The sequence below is a fragment of the Bubalus bubalis genome, chromosome 12 (assembly GCF_019923935.1).
Source record: "Bubalus bubalis isolate 160015118507 breed Murrah chromosome 12, NDDB_SH_1, whole genome shotgun sequence".
Classification (NCBI taxonomy): domain Eukaryota; kingdom Metazoa; phylum Chordata; class Mammalia; order Artiodactyla; family Bovidae; genus Bubalus; species Bubalus bubalis.
Window position 1 is genome coordinate 68,093,851 of NC_059168.1, and position 22,467 is coordinate 68,116,317.

General features: G+C 35.7%; 1 protein-coding gene across 19 annotated transcripts in view; it reads right to left on the reverse strand.

Annotated features, from left to right (window-relative positions):
* The window catches only part of TIA1 (TIA1 cytotoxic granule associated RNA binding protein), a 56,646-nt gene that overhangs the window by 22,585 nt on the left and 11,594 nt on the right, over positions 1 to 22,467 (reverse strand). For 3 of the 19 annotated variants that reach the window (XR_006543476.2, XR_006543477.2, XR_003102346.3), the window contains exons 3-12: positions 20,233 to 20,331; positions 18,223 to 18,277; positions 18,021 to 18,053; positions 16,674 to 16,761; positions 13,456 to 13,531; positions 6,955 to 7,063; positions 6,477 to 6,572; positions 6,293 to 6,377; positions 5,805 to 5,928; positions 4,817 to 4,962 (exon numbers count right to left, since the gene is read on the reverse strand). Coding sequence is in view for 14 of the 19 variants with exons in the window: in XM_006079619.4 (XP_006079681.1) it covers positions 3,761 to 3,887; positions 4,817 to 4,962; positions 5,805 to 5,928; positions 6,293 to 6,377; positions 6,477 to 6,572; positions 6,955 to 7,063; positions 13,456 to 13,531; positions 16,674 to 16,761; positions 18,021 to 18,053; positions 18,223 to 18,277; positions 20,233 to 20,331 (1,038 nt within the window). In the remaining 5 variants the exon portion in view is untranslated. The other 16 variants (XM_006079620.4, XM_025261293.3, XM_006079619.4 and 13 more) reach the window with 13 other exon arrangements.

Genomic DNA, 22,467 nt, shown 5'->3' on the forward strand with positions numbered 1-22,467 from the left:
TGACATTTTATTAGGATTGTTCTAATTTCTTGAATACAGTATAAGTTTTCAGATTCTTGAGAGCTGCTTTTTATTTAGCTCTACCTTTTGCAGTCAAAGTTTTTCTCAATTTCTGGTGACCTTTGGCTGACTTCATTGAAAAGTGAAGCACTAAAAACCTGTTTGGAAGGTTTGTGTACATGGGTAGGGCTTACTAGTCAACACACTCCACTCTACGAGGACTGGTGGCCAGTTACTTTTTGGTTTTGTTGTTCAGTTGCTCAGTTGTGTCCGACTCTTTGCGACCCCATGACTACAGCATGCCAGGGTTCCCTGTCCTTCACCACCTCCCGGAGCTTGCTCAAACTCATGTCCACTGAGTCGGTGAGGACCTTCAAATATCAGCATCTGTCTTTTCACTCAAGAGCAGCTTAGTATTTCCACAGTAGGAGCCTCTAAATCTTGCATGTTTAAGTATGGTTAGTGGTGTTCTAGAGCTGAAAACAGATAAGCTAGGGATCTCATTTATCTAGTATGTAAACCTGCTTAACTCCTACTTTCTGTGCAGTAACTCATTTAAGCATATTAACCCTGAGTCAAAAATCTACTTTTTCCTTTTTTAGGTGAATTACTATTAGAATAACTTCAGCCTCCAACTTCAGAGGCCATAGGGTAAAGTAGTACTCAACTGAGACTCATTCATATACATTTTACTCAAGGTTCTTAAAATTTGTTGTTTTAGAGGTATGTTCTTCAAGTTCTAAACAGTCAAAATGTAGTCACTGGAAAAAATGCAATAATCCTGTACACAAAGAAGATTTTGTGTTTAGAAATCATCACTCTTTCATTGAAAGGGTTTGCTCTTTATTTCCTACAAACACAGTTTATTTTTCCAATTCAACTGTAACCTCAAGAGCACCCTGTATCTCTTGGTAAACTCAATTCTAATTCTCTATGCAAACTAATCCTTATCAACCGCCTTTTCCAAAGTAATAGAACTCTTAACACACATACAAAAGGAAGCTAAGCAAGCATAGAAACAAAACAAGAATAAAACTAGAATGTGAATCTCATTTTCAACAGGGAGAGAATATCAACAAGGAAAATGAGATCCTGATTTCATATAATAAGTTTTCTACAGGAATTCTTTGCAGTATCCCAATGCAAAGCATGGTTTCTGAAATAAGATTAAAAAGAAATCTAACAAATACCTGAGTGAATATAACAATATGGCTAGACCAAAAAGAAAAAAAAAAAATATCACACACAATAATCACTGCAAGAAGATCCCAAAGGTTATAGAAAACATAAATGAACTTTAATATCCAAACAGTCAGGGCAAAGAATACTGGATTAATGAACCCTTTAAGTGTGAACCACTTCAGGTTCTTTACAGTACCAGATGTATTTTAAAGTAAAATCTGAATGCATATTGCAGAGAAAGAATTCATTTTAAAAACTGTAATTTCCTTACTGGATACTAATACCAGTATGATTTTTAGACTGTTAATTTTTAAAATGATTTAACACTGAGAATAAGATTTAAAGCAAAGTCAGCAATGTTCCTGAATTGCAAATTTGTTCAGTAGTAACCCTTTGAGTAATACTACTTTCTTCTCAAAAAGTAGTCTGTACATTTTAGAATTGTGCAATAAAAAAATATTGGCTAATAAAAAGTGTTATTACTTGAGATAGTCAAAATGAAAGGAAAACTACACTTTTGCCTAGATTATTTATGCCCAAATAATTTACCCTGCAGTCCACAGATGTACAGGACATAAAATTTTTTTGAATAAGAGAAAAACAACGAGGGTCCTAAAACAGGAACATAAACCAGAAGAATCTAAAAACAGCATCCTATTATTTCATTTTTTGAGTATTTCATTTAAGCTGCTTTTGGTTGCATGCCCTGATCTGTAGAAGTTAACAAGGAAATAAAATTTCCAAGTGTTTACAACTGCATAGAATTGAGCCCCAGAGAATTATACATTTATGAGCTGTCTTTCCTGGGCTCTGGTTTACTAGAGTATTGGCTTAGAGACCAGTTCAGGCTCCTATACTGCTACCTGGAGAATACAGACTAGGAATCTCTTAAGATTCCACGGGCCTTTTCTGTTCCTGAACAAAATACCGGGAGCTCTCTGGTCTTAAAAAGAACAACCAAGCATCCAAATAGGTATAGTGGGGATCCTTTTTCTTTGTGAGTCAAACAGGAGAGTTTGTGACTTTAATTGAAAACAAAACAAAATCTCCCACTATTGTTCTAAGAGACTCTGAAATGTACTAGAAATTTCAAAACTAGAACAATGCCATCGCAGATTAAAACTTCTTAATGCTTGGAGCCAGCCCAAAATAAAACTGGGAACTCCAGGAAAACAGGTACCAAAAGAATCAAAGTAATGATTGCACTGAGGCTTCTCCTCTTCGAAGGCTGTTTAAGGAGGTAGGATTTCAAGGGTTTTTGTTATTTTTTTGTTGTTGTTTATCTTTTGGCCTCTGAACATTTAAAAAATGCTTCGCCCGGCTGGTCATTCAGGCTAATTTTGAAGTTCACAAGGAACCCCCATGCCTGACCTAAGGATATTCTACAGTTTCACAGCTATCATTTGTACATTAAAATCAAGTTGATTTACTCTTTTCGAGTAAATGTAACTAGAATATGGCAAATTAATATATTTTTTTACATACAACTTTGTGTCTCAAAATTCTTGAAAAACAAGAGCTGATGACTTTGTATTCAAAGACTACCAAAGTGTGTATTTCATATTCACATGCAAACAAAACTTTATAAATCTCCTGTTGACTCTGCATGATGCCTTTAAGGAGGAAATGACATACAAAGTTTGGTAACTGTGCAAAATATTAAATTGCTAAAACATTTTACATAATGAAATAATACATGTAAATATAGAAGTTGACATATGAAATTAACATGGGTTCATAAGAACTTATCACATTTCAGAGATTTTCTTTAGTAACAAATTTTTGTTTTTATAATTCCTGGTACACAGCAAAGTTTATCACAGAAGATAAAAACCCTTTTAAACAGATTCAACAGGGAATTCTTGAGGCACCTTCTCATATAAAACACAAGATGAATACAATTATCAATCCATCTGAGAAAAGTTTTCAATCTAAATGAACATCATTTTTTTTTCCATTTAAGTGTATTTTACAGAACTTTAATAAGGCAAGACAAATTTATGAAAAAATGTAGATACAAAAATGATGTAAACTAATAATTTATATTTAAAAACGGCAGAGGGAAACCGTGGCGATGGGACAGCTCAAATAATGTCTATTTCAAAAAAACCTAAAACAGAATTGTGCATTAGCTGAAGATTACAAAGAACTTCTAGACTCTGCACAGTTTTGGTTTTTCTTTTTTTTTTTACATCTTTATATTACATGTTTTAAATCATATCAGGAATGCAAACTAGAACTGCACACTACTTCAGTGGAAAAAAGTTCAACATTGTGCAATTTTCTGCCTCAATTTTAAAAAAAGTGGCAGCAATCCCTGCATTTGTATTTGAAACAAGGATCTGAGAATCTTTATCAAAAAAGGTAATGAAGGCAAAAATTGGCAGACATCCAGCATCTTGTTTCTTTTTAAAACAATGTGGATGATAAGTAATTTCATGATTGAAAAATGAATCTTTTAAATAAATACACTGTATCTGACATTTGCACTGACTGATTTGATAAATCTGTAAGTAAACAACGGCTTTACTACTCCCTGTAGCCTTAAGCCCCTGACTTTAGATTCTGGAGTCCTTTTTCACTGGGTTTCATACCCTGCCACTCGATACCCTGCAGGCTGATTAGGCATCATGCTGCCATTCTGTCCTGGAGGTGGCTGCACTCCATAATTTGGTCCCATCCATGGTGGAGAAGACTGTGTCTGACTGGTGGAGAATGTGAAAGAAGCAGAGGGGAAGGGAAATCCACTGATTAAAATAAAATGTAATGCCAAGAAGAAATTACACATATGTGGGAAATATCCTTTTTCTTAAGCCCAAATATAAGAATAATTGTTATGTCAGAGAAAGCAAAGGCAAAAGGTTTTTTCTTTTAAAAATAAGCATCTATGTAGCTTTAATGTGTATGGTTTAATTCTGTTAGTTTAACTACAGCTAAGAAAATACCCTTTATCTATAAACATTTATTCCCTTTGAACTCAGAAAAACTCATCTCTAATCTCAGAACTGTTTTCCTGGGGTTTGACATACATTGAACAAGCCACTGTCTGAAAGAATCTTGATCATCTGGTATAATACGGACTTGCATTTATATTACTCAAAGAAGAAATTAAAGTATTTATTAGTATATGTAAGCTTATATTTCAACATAACAAGATTCATTTTAAATAAAAACTGTAAAGTGTTTTTCAGAAATTTAAGTAAAATTACATAATTCAGGATGTATAAAGAAGCTTTTGTATAACAATGTATAAATAAACCCTTTTGCACAGGAAAAAAGCCTAATGAATAAAGCAACTAGGATCGAAATAACTGTATCCAAGAAAGGCCAGTGACCATTAGTCACATAAAAACCTTAACAACTATTAAGTTCCTATTTTCTTACTTAAATATTTGTTGAGTCATTCAAGCATTACCAAAGTGCTTATAATGCTGGTTATAAATCAAAGCAACACATTTGCAGGCAATTTTTAAAAGATATACACTTAAAACTATAAAGTAAAAAACTCTCTAAGTCCTTCAAAGGCTATGCTTTAGATAGAAGGCCACATTACCTGCTAATTACTTAAAATCTCTTCCTAAGTTCTTGACATTTTCAAAGGTTAATAATAAAGGAAAAGAACAAGTGTGCTTACTTAAATCCTTGCTGGTTCCACGGCTGGCCATACATTCCATATGCAGGTACTTGCCAACCATTAGGCATATACTGGCCAATTTGTTGTGCATTCCCATACCACTGGCCCCACTGGCCATAAGCTTGTGGATATCCAATTTGATTCTGCTATTAAACAAAGTTATAACAGATAATTTAGCATTATTTGAAATTATAGGTGCATATACAGTCCTTATATACCACAAATACATAACCGTAACAGATAGGGTCATCATTACAATGAAAACTAAAGGATAAGCAAGAGTAAGTTGTCACTGCTAAAAAACAGCAAGGTCATACTGCTTCAACTCTACAGTGATGCTCTAAATGCCATATTCTTTGAGCCAGCAGGTAATGCCCTAGAAATAAATATTCAACTCAAGAGAACATTTAAGTGTTTTGTAAATTATCCATATGACTGTTTCCTTTAAATAAGGAAGATATGAAGACTATTCTTATATTCAGTTTACTTAAGAAACTTATATAGTTTAGGATTTTCTCAATCTTATCTTGATGTTTCATTTACTATTTCCTCATAGACATATTTGTGGGATCAAGTTTGAACTACTAGAGCTGCCTGGAAAAACAAAGGTGGCAAAATCTGGAAGAAAATGCCAAGGTCCTAAATATATTTATAGCTTTTGTTTCAGCTGAATTCAAACATGCTTGTGAGTTCTCCAAATAGTATGTAAGTCTACTAAGAATTAGAAAAAAATTTAATATCCTGTCAGGTTTGTTAGAACATTTTAAAATCCAATGTGGTGTGAGCATGAGTCATTTGAGGCAGTCACATTCATCATGTCACCGCTGCATACATGAACCATCACTCTGGAACTATAATATTATACATGTAGGAAGAGCCCCTATATGCCATCATTGTAGCTAGAAACATTAACAAGGATCATTAACAATTCCATTTAAAAATACCTATTAGCCCAGCCATTACTTTGCAAAGTCAAGAACTCTCTCACCTGTTGCACAGGATTTATCATATCGAGAGTTTCTTTGCCCCAGTAGCATTTCACAACATGGCCTTCAATGGTAGTTCCATTAACAGAAACAATTGCATGTGCTGCACTTTCATGGGAATTGAACCTATTGAAAATAATATTAAGAATTACAATGATATTACAATTACAATAATATTAAGAATTACAATATAAATTGTTTAAGGTACTTATAAATAAAACGTATTTGAAAAAATCAAACTGGGCCTGAGGTAAAACAGGAAGTTAATATAAGAGAATAAAATGGCCTATGTTTTCAGTTTTTGGAGAAAATTCTCTTAATAGAAAATGATTTGCCTTTGTATTGGAAGGAAGGAGTTATTGTGGCAAATTTAATAAAAGCTAGATAAATGTATATTTCTTTATAACCAAAGTAAATTTTAAAGAAAACCACTAAGTTAAAAGTTCAAAAATGATCTGGAGGTAAAAGTTTTTTTAAAAACCACACCTACCGAACAAAAGAATATCCTTTATCTGGAAAGACTCGAATTTCCATTATTTGTCCAAATGGTGAAAAAGTCTGACGCATTAGTTGTTCTGTTACACAAAAACCAAAACCGAATCACATTAAAATCCTACCAATATCAAGTACTTTAAAATTAATCTTAAGATGCCACATAGGTAAGGTCCCCGTACCTGTCAGCCCGGAAGTGACGCCTCCACAGTACACAGTACAGTTGCTTGGACTGGACTGATTTACGACCTCATCATATGATAGCTGTTTGGTGTTTGCTGGGGAGAAAAGTTTAATATTTTTAGTTCACAAAATGTTCAAAAAGAGGAAAGCAATATTAACTATACTACTGTAATGGTAGTATTTATCTTGTTCAAAATGCTTGTTTAATACATATTACAATTTGATTGAGGATTAAACCTCCCCGAAGAATGTCTAAATATTACTCAGTATTCTCTAATTAATAGGAGACTTGACATTAGAGATATTACTTATTATTTATAATTACAAAAATGAAAACTAAGTACATTTTTCAACAGTAGTCTTGATTTGCTTCTCATCTATTTCTGCAATAAGTCTCCGGGAACAGCTCTAACATTTAAAATCTAGTGTTTTTTCCTCCAAAATTCCACATTTCCTTTTCTTCTCCAATACACCTACACTCATATGTACTCTTTGGAGCTGGAGGCTTTCGGGTTGCCCAGTTAGTTCTGATTTGTCTTCCACCAAGCCACTGGCCACCCATCTGTTGAATGGCGTTTTCAGCATCCTGTTCCACACAACATTAGAAATGACAAAGAAGCCACTATTAGTTGACGTTAAACAACTGTTTGCAAAAGAGAAAACTCATGGTTGCTTTCCACAAATGTTTTCTTAATGGAATACTTTATGATATACACAATATATGACAGCTTTCCTAAAATACAATGGTGCTTTTAAACTGTCTTTCTTTTACCTCATAAGGGCTTTTGGGAATTTTAATCACCTGAAAGACTTGAGCCCAAAAGCCCTTGTGAGATAGCCATTGTCAAGTTCACGTAACAACCCAGACTATTATGGATGAAAATCTCACTTCATACAATCCAACAAGTTTTCAACAACAGCATTTGGTTACTCATTCATCTTACAAGTAAATACTGAGCAGTCATCATGTTCTAGACAGCAGTTAACGTTAAGTGCTGGGAATACAGTCAAAGAGGCAGACACGGTCTCTGCTGCCATGGAGCTTCCATTTTTTGGAGGAGACAAATAAAGTAATTATTAGTTGTGGTAAGTGCCATGACAGAAACAAAAGGCTGAGAGCAAGAATATGCCATACTGAGATACAGGGGGAGAAGGCAATGGCACCCCACTCCAGTACTCTTGCCTGGAAAATCCCATGGACGGAGGAGCCTGGTAGGCTCCAGTCCATGGGGTCGCTAGGAGTCGGGCACAACTGAGCGACTTCACTTTCATGCATTGGAGAAGGAAATGGCAACCCACTCCAGTGTTCTTGCCTGGAGAATCCCAGGGACAGGGGAGCCTGGTGGGCTGCCGTCTATGGGTCGCACAGAGTCAGACACGACTGAAGTGACTTAGCAGCAGCAGCAGCAGAGACACAGGGATAAGAATCTACCTTAGGGAACCCTCTTACACTGTTGGTGGGAATGCAAACTAGTACAGCCACTATGGAGAACAGTGTGGAGATTCCTTAAAAAACTGGAAATAGAACTGCCTTATGACCCAGCAATCCCACTGCTGGGCATACACATCGAGGAAACCAGAATTGAAAGAGACACGTGTACCCCAAGGTTCATCGCAGCACTGTTTATAATAGCCAGGACATGGAAGCAACCTAGATGTCCATCAGCAGATGAATGGATAAGAAAGCTGTGGTACATATACACAATGGAGTATTACTCAGCCATTAAAAAGAATACATTTGAATCAGTTCTAATGAGGTGGATGAAACTGGAGCCTATTATACAGAGTGAAGTAAGCCAGAAAGAAAAACACCAATACAGTATACTAACGCATATATGTGGAATTTAGAAAGATGGTAACGATAACCCTGTATGCGAGACAGCAAGAGATACAGATGTATAGAACAGTCCGTTGGACTCTGTGGGAGAGGGAGAGGGTGGGATGATTTGGGAGAATAGCATTGAAACATGTATAATATCATATATGAAACGAATTGCCAGTCCAGGTTTGATGCAGGATACAGGATGCTTGGGGCTGGTGCACTGGGATGATCCAGAGGGATGGTATGGGGAGGGAGGTGGGAGGGGAGCTCAGGATGGGGAACACGTGTACACCTGTGGCAGATTCATGTTGATGTATGGCAAAACCAATACAATACTGTAAAGTAATTAACCTCCAATTAAAATAAATAAATTTATATTAAAAAAAAAAAAGAATCTACTTAGGGCAGCACGATTAGGGAAGGTCTCTTAGAAATGACTTTTAAGCTGAGGAAAAGGAGCTAGAAAAGTCAAAAAACCGGAGTGTTCCTGGTAGAGGGAAAACCACTGCAAAGTGTGTTAAGGCAGGCACGAGTTTGGTACACATCTAAAAGAAGCATGTGAAATACAACTAGTTTCACTGGAATCTAGTGTGCCAAAAGGAAAAGTGTGAGAAGAAAAAACTGATTATTTTAAGAGATTATCATGATCCAATTTATGTCTTAAGAAGACCATCCTTATGTTTTAAGGAGAACAGTTTGGGGAGATAAGACAGTAAAAAGACACTTTATAAGACTAATATAATATTCAGATTAAAGAAGAATGTTGGTGACCAGGACTAATACAGTAGCAGTGATGTAATCTAAAGGAAGAGTCAATAGAATGGGGGTGGGGGGGCCGTGTGCACAGTAACTAAAAGGGCAGGAATCAAAGCCGACTCCTAGGTTCCTGCCTGGGCAGCAGGGAGGACAGTGCTAGCATTGATGGAAATGAGAAGTCTGGGAGGCAGTGGAGGAACAAGTTCGAGGAAGAAACGATTATTTAAGACACATTAAGTTTCAGATATATGTAAGACATCTAAACGAAAATAATTTGTTAGTTAAGTGTGAAGTAAATGGAGCTGCAGATATAAGGTTCAGAGCCATGAAGAAAGGCTGGAGAGAAAATAAAGCATCCTAGGATAGAGCCCTGAAAAACAGCAAAATGTGAAAACTGGATAAAGGAGAAATTGCGAGCTAAGGTGACTAAGAAGGAATAGCTAGTGATGAAGGAAGAAACCCACAACCATGTACTGTCGAGAGCCAAGCAAGCAGAAATCCATAGGTGAACCTGAAAAGAGTAGGCCTGGTATAGAGTAAGAATAAAGCCAACTTAAGAGTAGACTGAAAAGGACGTGGGCTTCAGCTTTGGTTTGCCTACATCAAATGTGGGCTTCACCTAGCAAACAACAGGTAAATTTAAGGCTAAAAGCTGTTCTTAAGACACATAAAAAGGAAATGATTCTTCTTAAAAAAACAAATATTGCTTTCCACACTAACCAGTCTGAACTCTGTAAGATGTTTAATAACCATCTGTTGTTGGATGAACTGTGTCACTTAAATTTATATGAAGTCCATCCAGCCTCATAACTGTGAAAGTGACCTCACTGCATTTGAAATAGGGTCTTTGCAGGTATATTAGTTAAGATGTGGTCATACAAGTTACGGTGGGCCCTTCTAAAGAAGGGCTGTTATAAGAAGATGAGAAGTTAACGAGGACACACACAGAGGAAAGAGGGTCATGTGAAGACAAAGGTAGAGACTGGAGTGATGCAGCTACAAGTCAAGGATGCCAAGGATTGCCAGTTACCACCAGAAACTAAAGAGGGAAGGAAGGATACTTCCAGCATCTTCAGATGGAGCATGGCCATGATGACAACCTGATTCTGGACTTCTATCCTCTAGAACTTAGAGAATCTTTCTATTACTCTAAGTCATTCAGCTACTTTGATACAGCAGCCCTAGAAAACAAATATAATTACACGCTCATATACAACTACAGGAAAGACTTCCTCCACTGTAACAGGAGGAAGAGGGAGAAGGTGAGAGCATTTAATGTAGGTTTGGTGGTAGAAAGCTGAGGGAATTTCTGTATGATAGCTTTTACTTTCTCATTTGAAGCTCAGGGTGATGATGGAGAAAAAGAGTGAGGAATATTTGAGGAGAAATGAGGGAGCATGAAACAGTTTTTCAAAGAACAGGAAATCAATTTTACTAGAGAAACACAGGTTTACAAAGACAGTACCATGTGTTTATCTATGTGTAACCGCTAAATTAGAAGTGAAACCAGCTGACTCAATTTCTCTCTAGCAACACTCCGTTACTTCAGAGTCGGCAGGGAGGTATGTTCAACCAGTCCTGGAGTCTGCCTAGGACACACAACACAGGAGAGGCAAGGGAGCCAGGGGCAACAGCAATCCGTGCTGCGGCACTTCGCAACACCAGGAACGCCTGCCAATCACACAGCGCAAATTTATAGACACTAAAACATAAACTTGGGAAGATCAAACTGTATCACTTACTCAAAGTTATATACCTTTTGTGTGATGATTGTCAGGATTATAATCCATGTCTGGTAACTACAGAGGTCACACACAGACATCCTCTGCTATATCTGACTTTCATACTAACTATGCATTCAATAGTGACATATAGCAGGGTAATATATTCCATAATACCAAATGCAAAAAAGTGAGTTTTTACTCCACCCACAGACCTCAACCTATATCACCAAGTATCACAAAACATTGACAACCTGTTTATCAATCCTTTAAGGTAAATGTGGCTATCAGTTCATTGCATGAGGTATTCTTCTACCTTCCCTAAATATTATGCTGGGATTAACAGTAAAGCTTTAAGAGGTAGTTACTGTCTCATAGTTTTTATTTTTTCATCTCCTTTTACACTTGGTAGATGGGACCATACATGACAAGAGCTTTTACATCTTCATCTCTCAATATGCTTTACCATTTGCAATTTTTCTTCTAATATATGGATTTTTCCTGACCTCTTAGATTAATACCTGCTTCTTAGAAGACACTTTCGCTTCATGAGAGGAAGATGATAGTTAGAATCTGATCGAAAGATACAATGCCACTGTGTGAACAGCCGACACACAGTTACGGTGCATTCTACCTTCTTTTGCCTTAACTTAAAAGCCATGTTAAGGACTTCCCAGGTGGCGCAGTGGATAAGAATCCGCCTGCCAATGTAGAGGACATGGGTTCGATCCCTGGTCCAGGAAGATTTCACATGCTGCGGAGCAACTAAGCCCGTGTGCCACAACTACTGAAATCTGTGTGCTCAAGGGCCCGCAACAAAGAGTTGTGCCCCCCACTCTCCACAACTAGAGAAAGCCCTCTCGCACCAATAAAGACCCAGCACAGACATTAATTAAAAAAGAAAAAGGCCACGTTAATATTTTTAGGGCTGATGTTTTATTTGAAAAGTAAATTTTGAAAAAGTAAAATGGCTGCAAGCTGGCTGTTATAGTGAATATCTGGATAGGGAGGAATAACCAGACATTAGTTTCAATATAAGCAGACACAGAAACTAGAAAATAAAAGATAATTTGACACTAGTTGGCATAACTGCAAACAGATGTTTTTAAAAACTCGGAAGGAACTGGTACAATAAATGAGGCTTATAAATTTCACCTGAAGTTATCAAGAAATGATACCTATTTCAAATACTCCCTTTACTAAAGAAAATCCTTTCTAAAATACATTTCATAGTATCAAAAATTTTAATGGCTCATTCTAAGGGACTCTTGCACAAAAAATACAGTATTTTTGCACTTATCACTGGCAAACAATCATAACATAGAGGCAATACAATAAAATTAAAGGTTAATGAAGCCTCAGTGTATAATCCAGGATTAATGCATATAAATTCTCCTATCATCCACCCCTATATTTTTAGAAGTGTGATATCTTTGCATTTAATTGTTTGGACCCTCGAGTTATCACACTAAAAAAACGCTTTACTTGAATTAGTAATATATTTACAAGGTTCAAACTTCACATAGTACAGTATAGCTAAAAGTTTCTCGCCGTCCTGCCCATGTGCCTCGCATTACCTGCCCCACAAACAGGAAACCTTACAAGTGTCTTGTTAATCTCTGCAGGGGGAATGCAGGGGGAAAAGAAATCACCCCCACCCTGCCCCCTGCCATGCATACACATATAATATGCTCTCTTCTTTTTTACACAAAAAAGTTTTTTTACCTGACAATTTCCCATGGAAATCTTTCCATAACCAGTACTTACAGAGGTTCCTCATTCATTTTCCTTTTGTAAACACCACAGTACTACATTGTATGGAGAACATACCAAAGATTTTATCCAGCTGTCATAAATGTAAGCCTTTCCTTATCTATAACCGCCTTTCACCTCTCATTTGAGAAACTATGCTATCCTTCCTTTTCTCTGCAAAACTCAGAAACTTCAAGCCTATGCAAATTCATGTTCAATAGTGTTTACTGAATGAAGGAAATGATGAGACATTTTCAAATACATTAATATACTCTTTTTAGAAAAATTCCCATCCACTGGAACATTTTATTAGTTACTTTTAAATTAACATAGGAATATAAAACAGGGAGAAAACAAATCAAATATATATGAGATACTCAATATCTGTCCTATCTTTGGATGATGATTTAAACACCTCTACTTTTTATATTCTGAAAACATTTTCTCAGTACTTTGCATGCTGCTGCTGCTAAGTTGCTTCAGTCATGTCCAACTCTGTGCGACCCCATAGACGGCAGCATGCATCAGGTGCTAAATACATGTGCTTAGTTGCTCAGTTGTGTCCAACTCTTTATGAGCCCGTGGACTGTATAGCCTGCCAGACCCCTTTGTTCCTAGGATTCACCAGGCAAGAATACTTGAGAGAGTGGCCATTCCCTTCTCCAGGGGGTCTTCCAGACCCAAGGATCGAACCCCAGTCTCCTGCATTGCAGGGGATTCTTTACCATCTGAGCCACCAGCGAAGCCCAAGGTGCTAAATAAATGTTGACTAAATAACCAAACAGGAGAAAGAAGGTATCATCTAGTAAGAGTACTAATTATCAGTGATATGAACAAATGGTAGATGACAGAAATGACTAATAATCGAAATGAAATGAACATTTTTGTTCTTTCTTCTATTGCACATGCACTTTTTATTGAGCTCACCCATTTGTTGAAAAAGGAGACAAAGCCATATCCCTTAGACTTTCCTGTCGCCATGTCTTTTACCACTCGGGCATCTCTGAAATCAGAAACAATCAGAAGTTTAGGTTTGCAAACTCTCCTCTGGATATCAAGCGAGAATTTCATACACAACTCATTTTCATGTTTCATCTTCATTAAAATGAACCTTTAATACAAATTTACCTTTTATTCTATAAAATTTATCATGTATTAGCAAATGAGGCTTAATTTTATAAACATGCAAATCAAAAACTTCTTAAATATATATGTATACATTTTATAGAAACTGCCTCCCACTTCAAAGTTTTTACATTTTTAAATATTAAGCATGGTAAAAGCAGCTATTCACATGAATTACTTAACTTATAGGGTTCACTGGCACACTAAATGAATGGCTTTCTTTAACCATGCAATTTATAATTTGCTATTTTACACTATATACTACCTAATCATTAAAAAATTAAAATAGAAAACTGGAAACTAAAAGAATGAAAAAGTTGTATATTCCCTAAATCAATTAATTTTTTTCATTTTCTCAGATCAGTTCACACCCCCCTTCTGAACTATGGGTAAATTTTGAGAACTTGACATTTTCAGAAATGTTAAACTACTGAAGAAAAATACTAGACACACACTTAGTCTTATTCAATATAAGAAAGGATTTTACACTAAATTCTAAAATAGCAATCATATAAGATTGATTGGAAACTACAAGATATAAAAGCAAAATTTTAAAAAGTCAGAAAGTAAAAAAGCACGCCAACATTTATCCACTGTGAACCGTAGCTTGTAGTTAGCCAGGGCAATTCTGTCCATTCTTCAGAGATACTCTGCAAAATAACCAGAGCCCTATTATTTGAGATTGAGTGAAAAACCCAGCCATGATAGCTAAAACTCCATACCTCAAAAAATTGGACTCAAATTGTGCTTCGCAGGCAATCTGCTTTTAAGTTAGCCAGGTATGTCACAATGCTTGTTCTCTCAGGACACATGAACAAAACAGGCACTTTCACAACAAAAACCCAAGTCAGAAAGCCATGCAATATAATTTTATATTAAAAGTATACATAAGCATATTTTGATAAATTTAGGAGTGATTTATTAAGTGCTTAGGGTCAAAATGACAAAGAGGTGATGGTGAAAGAGGAAAACTAATGCAAGTCACTTCTCAATATGTAAAAATACTTATGGTACACATGCATTTAATTTGTCGCTGATTCTTTTCTACAGCAAAATCTGTTAGACTACCCTAAACTCAAGGAACAGGAAAAATTTAAGCTGTATAAATTAGGGAAAGAAAGTGCTGTAATTTTTATACCCAATATTTTAATAGGCCAACACTTACTACACAATTTTTATAAATCAAGCACTGTTGTAGAATCTACAGACAATACCTGACTATCATGAGAATCTCTCAATGTATGTATTTATCAATGTATCTCCTTTAATTAAAAAAAAAATCAAGAAGTGATGCTACCAACTGAAAATGGTTCCTTCAAATTTATAAACACTAACTCTTAGGATAACCTAAAGCTTAGACATTATCTCAACTGAAAATTATAAAACTTAAAGGTTGTATCAAGAAAAAAATCATATATACATCAGTAATCATAGTAGACTCTAAGAAAATCTACAGACTACAATTATGATACCAACATATTTAACAAAAAGAAATGATTGATTCTTGATTAAAAAGCAATGAAATTACTAAAATTTGGATGTCATTTAACTTACACTCACCAATTGTTAAACAATCTTTATCTTAACCCCAAACTAAATATCCACGCTTTCAGAAAAGCGACTTCAGTCAAAATCTAAACATTTAATAATATAGCATTTAATCTGTTAAAATGTTAGAAAAGCCTTTTCTTCTTAAAGTTAAGTTTTAGGAAATGTTAGCCTTGATTCTTATATTATCTGAAAGAATTCTCTAAGGAAGAAGTAGCAAAGATACAGATCAGAGTTCTTTAATCCTTTACAGTCCTGTGACTACACTGAAAGTGGATAAAATTTACAAAGATACTACACACCAAAATGAAAAGAAGCACAAAATTTTGTATACAGAAATTTATAAAGCCTTTAAGAGGTCAAAGGTTAAGACTGTCCAATCTAGATATTTGAAAGCCAGCTAACCATCATCAAAACCCTAAAACAGACTAAAAAGAACAATCAAGAAATTAGAACTTTTCCTAAAGTCAGTCCTAAGAGTTCAAGAAAAATGTCACCTAAAAGAAGAGCCCACCTATAAACTCTCATCTTGTGACTGCCTTTAAAGTTGGCCCCTTACTTATGATCATTCTTTGGTCACTATCCATTTTCATCCTCCTACCAGTGAAATAAAACTCTTTAAATGAAAATTCCCAAATTCAACATCAATATCACCAGCATTTACTTTCCAGTCTCCTTCTCATCTCTGCTGTTGGTCTGTTCATCAAACTAAATCAAAGCTAGAATTTCCTTTTTTCTACTCTTCTAGCTGGAACACCAATAATAAAGCAACCAGAAACTCTAAAAACTTTGTTTTCTAGATTCAACAATTACTTCTAAGAAAGTGCAATAATCAACTTATTCTTACTCTATTACAGGCATGCTTTTCAAAATATTAAAGTTCTTTTATGATGAATACTCAAGTGAACTATTTATAACAGGCCTAAACTGTACAATTAATAACAATGCAAGCAATACAGTGCTTCACAAAATACTAAGAGGCATTATTATTGTTGTTAATAGCAACAATAACAAAATGTTAAATGGAATTAACATTTAATAACTGCTTTTTAAACTATTAAGGTTTCTTTTTGTTAAAATATATTAACAGAAAATGCATGGTATCATAGAAGTGCCAAAGGGTCTAAACTCCTTAGTCACAGCACAAGTTCACTAAAGATTATGACCAGGCTAGCAAGACACTCATACAAGAAACAGGATGCAGGACAGCACATTCGTCTCTTAAAAGCTAATGCTAATTGAAAAAAAAATTTAAGGTAATTGAAGACCAAAGATTTATCAATGGGAAAATAATCTTTGGCTGTTAACTGCTTGAATAGGCTCTAAACAATACATTTATTCAAGTGAATATTAATACATTACATTCAAGTGTCAAAATTAATGTCCAAAAAAATTCACAACAGATTTTCAAATTACTTCTATATGATTGTTTCTAATTAAAAGCATTTTAAAATTTATCTTCTGTTACTTACGATATTCTTCCAAATGGTGCAAAAGCAGCTTTTATATCTTCAGTTGTAATTTCTGGACTGAGATCACCAACAAAGACATGGAAATGATCTTATAGGGGAAAGGAAGGGGAATTGAAAAGAAAAATACAATTTTAGAATTTAAAAAAATGCTAAGATCTATTCAATAAAGTATTCTTAAAATAATTTATGTATTACAATAAAGTATAAGTAAAACACTATCCTATATCTAGACAAATTCTATCAGTTTTAAACATAATGAATAATGAATCAAGGTGACAATACAGGAAAGATTCTCCTATGATATATCTAATGGGAGACTGATAGTTACATTTCTACTTATAACCAATTATTATACTGGCCAAAATAAACTAGTAATATATAACAAGTTTTGCAAAAAAAAAAAGAAAATATATATATATATATAAATAAATGACTTATTTACCATTCTAATAGTAATTATTCACATTTATTCAGTTTACCACTACATTAAATCTTTACAAATTAAAATAGTGGTATTATGAGTTATTAGGCTAGATTTGCCTCAGTTAAGACAGTTTACTGAAGCTAGCTATGCGATATACTTGGTTTAACCATATTTTGTGAAGAACAATCAAAGAAATACCTTGCATTGCAACAGTTTGATGTTAAAGTATTTGAGTTTTCTCAAAAGCCAACAGTTTTGGTTGCCCAGACATTACACCATTCAGTTTATGTGAATCCATGTGCAAGTGAACTAAGACTGAAGGCAACAGAATGAAAACAGTAATCCCTTCACTTTATATCAGTCATTAAAAAAGCACTGGAGAGAAATAATGATCCCATATATGAAGTTTTCTTAAAAAGACAATGCTCAAAAAAAAAAAAAAAAAGAAACACTTTAAATATACAAAATAGTTGGATCAACACTTTAAATGGACATACACATCAATTCTGACAAAGTATATCTGGAAAGAAAAGTTACCCCTACTTGGCAGGCCTTAAGCAACATATTAGGTTGCCGTTTGGGAGACATAGTTTCAAGTGCAACTCAAGCAATAAGAAGATCTGGGTATGAAGCACAGAACTTGACCTCAAGGAAACAGGGTATCTTGCCCTTCAGTGGTGAAGTATTTCTAAGGCATCAGCTGCTACCAAGGGGGGAATCAGAGAATTTGAAATAGCACCCAAGTAGCGGACAAGCCACACTTGGTGAACACTGGGAAAAAGGGGGAAAAATATTGCCAGAGAGACAAATAGAAATACGATCCCTCCCTCCCCACTCCCCCCAACATCAAACAAAAAAACTTCAGGTGGTTAGTGAATACCCTTTCAAGAGATTTCATTTTATGTTTAAGAAGATACAATTACCTTGTGAACGCTGTGTGCTGACAACGGTACTACCTGATGACAAAGATTAGATTTGTTCTTAAATTTATTAACACAAACACAGTCAATCATATCTTAGGATAACGATCAAAACATTACTGCAAATGCATGATGTTTATATGCTTACAAGAAAACTACTATGTACAATAAACACAAAAGTTCAAAGAGTATAAAATATACTTACTGCTTGTGTCTTTCTTTTGACTGCTGGGAGTTGTTGCCCAATTCACTTTGACTTCCTAAAAAAATGTTTTCTACATTTATATTTCATAAAAATAAAGGTCATAATCAGGTGTTACAAGATTTGCATCTATGAATACAATGGTATATGTCTGACAAGAAGCATTCAAAATTTTCTGGTCAAAATTTCAATACTTTTTAAAAAAGAATTAACAACTTTGTTTCATTAAGTAAGGACATTAAAAAAATCATTACCATCTGTTATCATTTTTTTTTTTTTTTGGAGAAAAGGCTTTTTAACATTAGGAAAAATGTAGAAAGGACATAATCTCAGAATTATTTCATTTTTCCCTTAAATATTTATTTTTTTAATGTACAGTTCTGCAAATAACAAATCCTAACCATACATAACTTCTCTATTAACATTCAACTAACCTGCCTAATTGCACTCATCTCACAGGCTAGTAAAGTAATGCTCAAAATTCTCCAAGCCAGGCTTCAGCAATACATGAACTGTGAACTTCCAGATGTTCAAGCTGGTTTTAGAAAAGGCAGAGGAACCAGAGATCAAATTGCCAACATCCGCTGGATCATCGAAAAAGCAAAAGAGTTCCAGAAAACATCTATTTCTGCTTTATTGACTATGCCAAAGCCTTTGACTGTGTGGATCACAATAAACTGTGGAAAATTCTGAAAGAGATGGGAATACCAGACCACCTGACCTGCCTCTTGAGAAATCTGTATGCAGGTCAGGAAGCAACAATTAGAACTGGACATGGAACAACAGACTGGTTCCAAATAGGAAAAGGAGTACGTAAAGGCTGTATATTGTCACCCTGCTTATTTAACTTCTATGCAGAGTACATCATGAGAAACACTGGGCTGGAAGAAGCACAAGCTGGAATCAAGATTGCTGGGAGATTGCTGGGAGAAATATCAATAACCTCAGATATGCAGATGACACCACCCTTATGGCAGAAAGTGAAAAGGACCTAAAAAGCCTCTTGATGAAAATGGAAGAGGACAGTGAAAAAGTTGCCTTAAAGCTCAATATTCAGAAAACAAAGATTGTGGCATCTGGTCCCATCACTTCATGGGAAATAGATGGGGAAACAGTGTCAGACTTTATTTTTGGGGCTCCACAATCACTGCAGATGGTGACTGCAGCCATGAAATTAAAAGACGCTTACTCCTTGGAAGGAAAGTTATGACCAACCTAGATAGCATATTCAAAAGCACAGACATTACTTTGCCAACAAAGGTCCGTCTAGTCAAGGCCATGGTTTTTCCAATGGTCATGTATGGATGTGAGAGTTGGACTGTGAAGAAAGCTGAGCGCCGGAGAATTGATGCTCTTTAACTGTGGTGTTGGAGAAGACTCTTGAGAGTCCCTTGGACTGCAAGGAGATCCAACCAGTCCATCCTAAAGGAGATCAGTCCTGGGCGTTCACTGCAATGACTGATGCTGAAGCTGAAACTCCAATACTTTGGCCACCTCATGCGAAGAGTTGACTCATTGGAAAAGACCCTGATGCTGGGAGGGATTGGGGGCAGGAGGAGAAGGGGACAACAGAGGACGAGATGGCTGGATGGCATCACCGACTTGATGGACATGAGTTTGGATAAACTCCGGGAGTTGGTGATGGACAGGGAGGCCTGGCTTGCTGCGATTCATGGGGTCACAAAGAGTCAGACACGACTGAGCGACTGAACTGAACCTGCCTAAAGTACCAATAAATTTTTTTTTCTTTTATTCTTCCCCATTAGTAGTCAGCATTCCTATATATTTCAATAAAGCCTAGTAATTCAACAGTTACTTCAGTATTTACCATATGCAAGGAACCATGAAGAATACTAACATAAACACATACTCTAAAAGCTTTACCCCATCTTTTTAATATTAATTGTGATCGTTTTCTGTAAAACAAATACAATGCTTCTAAAATGGAAATAAAACCTTTTACAACTTAGAGTTTTCCAGTGCATGTCACCTTCTTTAATTATGATAGCTTACCTTACCCATTATCTTCCGCCCATTCATAGCAGCAAGTGCTGCAGCTGCATGACGATGCTCATAAAACTCCACAAAACAATATGGATCATTTCCGGCTGTCTGTTGAAGAAGAGACACAAAAGTCAGTTTTATGCTTTATATACTCTCCTTACTTTAAAACTAGACAAAGTTTTATACAGCTCAGTATCAGGCCATGGAGAATGAGCGGCTGTTCTGCAAGTAAATGTTTAAGACAAGACAGTAAACAACAACAAAAAATAACTATTTTTATAGAAAGCTATCTTCTTCAACAGCTTGTATTATGTACTATATGTAATTTAATCTTTTATTAATGACTAAACCTTCTAATTAACCTTCTTAAACCTATTATTAAAATAGAAGTAAATATACTCTAAAAACTGAAGACATTTTCAGGTAAGTAAAGTTTTAGAATAGGTTTTAGAAGGTGGACTTTCTGACATCAAAATTTTTGCCTGCTTAGAAGGCCTTTAAAAATAAAAATTCTTGGGAATTCCCTGGTGGTTCAGTGGTTAGGACTGCATGAGTCCACTACGGGGGCACGGGTTCAATCCCTGATTGGTGAACTAAGATCTTGCAAGCCACTGTGCAGTGCAACCAGAAAGAAACTCTCTCCTCTCTTCTGTTGGTGTTTGAAGTAGTTGAAGCCTGATGACAGGCAAAGCCTGGGTGCTTTCTTATACGGAAGTAGAAAAAATACCCAGTATTTTCACACCTCTTGGTGTAAAACACCAAATGGCTTCATAGTCCATTTTACAATTCTTTCCATAATCGCCCAAGCAGAATTGTTAAAATAAGAAACTAATTCAAAAGACTAGATTGGTAATAAAATAAAGAAATATGCCATTTTATTTCATGCACAACTAACAGTTAAGAAAAAATGTCCCTGGCAATGATTTCAAAGAATTTTAGGGTAAAGAGGCAACCACCAAATTGATGACATTGAAACTATCCATTATTTATTTTTAAAAGCATTAGAGAATATATAAGTGTTAATTCAAACTAATGCTATTCTTAATGGGAGTTCTACTACCAAGATCCATGTTGACAGGCATCAGAATCAGAAAACTGGTCAAAAAAGTGGCTTACACGTAAGAATATGGCAATCAAATAAATAAGAATGTTCATTTCACTTGTGTCCAGAAAAATAAAAACTATACTTTTTAGATTAAAAAAAAAATTCTAAGCATATGCATTATCAGCCTTTGTACTCTAAAGTCTTAGTCACTTAGTCACGTTGAATTCTTTGTGATCCCACGGACTGTAGCCTGCCAGACTCCTCTGTCCATGGGATTTCCCAGGCAAGGATACTGGAGTATTCCTTCTCCAATTCATACTCTGCTGCCAAGTTGCTTCAGTTGTGTCCGACTCTTGTGCGACCCCATGGACTGCAGCCTACCAGGCTTCTCCGTCCATGGGATTCTCCAGGCAAGAACACTGGAGTGGGTTGCCATTTCCTTCTCCAATGCATGAAAGTGGAAAGTGAAAGTGAAGTCACTCAGTTGTGTCTGACTCTTAGCGACCCCATGGACTGCAGCCTACCAGGCTCCTCCATCCATAGGATTTTCTGGGCAACAGTACTGGAGTGGGGTGCCATTGCCTTCTCCCAATTCATACTCTAGGGAGTATAAAATTAATAAATATGAACATCAGTCCAACAGTGTGATGTGAACTTTAATAATAATAAAAAAATGGTAAGCAGGAGAAAGAGTAGTCAATCTAAGTCTCTGAGTGACCAAAGTCCAATGTACACGAAGCGGCAGAGGCTCCCCTAGCTACTCTTTCTGTAGGTGCAGCAGTCACTAACATTTTGCTAGATCTTTACCAGAAAATTGAGAAAGACCTAGACAGAGAGAGAACAGCTGCCTATAGACCTATGGAGAGAATAGATCAATCTGGGTTGACATCCTTGCTTTGCCTCATTTCTGTATATATTAAACAGGAATAACATTTGCTTTGTAATGTTTCTATTTAGTATTTTTGATGAGGCATCAGTATAAAAATGATAGGCAGTAAGCATTTCGTAAATGCCATTACTAAGATAAGGAAGGAGACCCAGATGAAGAAAAGACTGGTTTTAAATTCTCCGTCGTTTCCCTTTATCTCTCCCTCTTATCTTTCTCTATGGGTATGGGAATCTTTTATTCATTATCCAAAGGCATACAGATATTAAATATGATTAATAGAACACTTCAGAAGAGTGTAAAGAATAAAAAC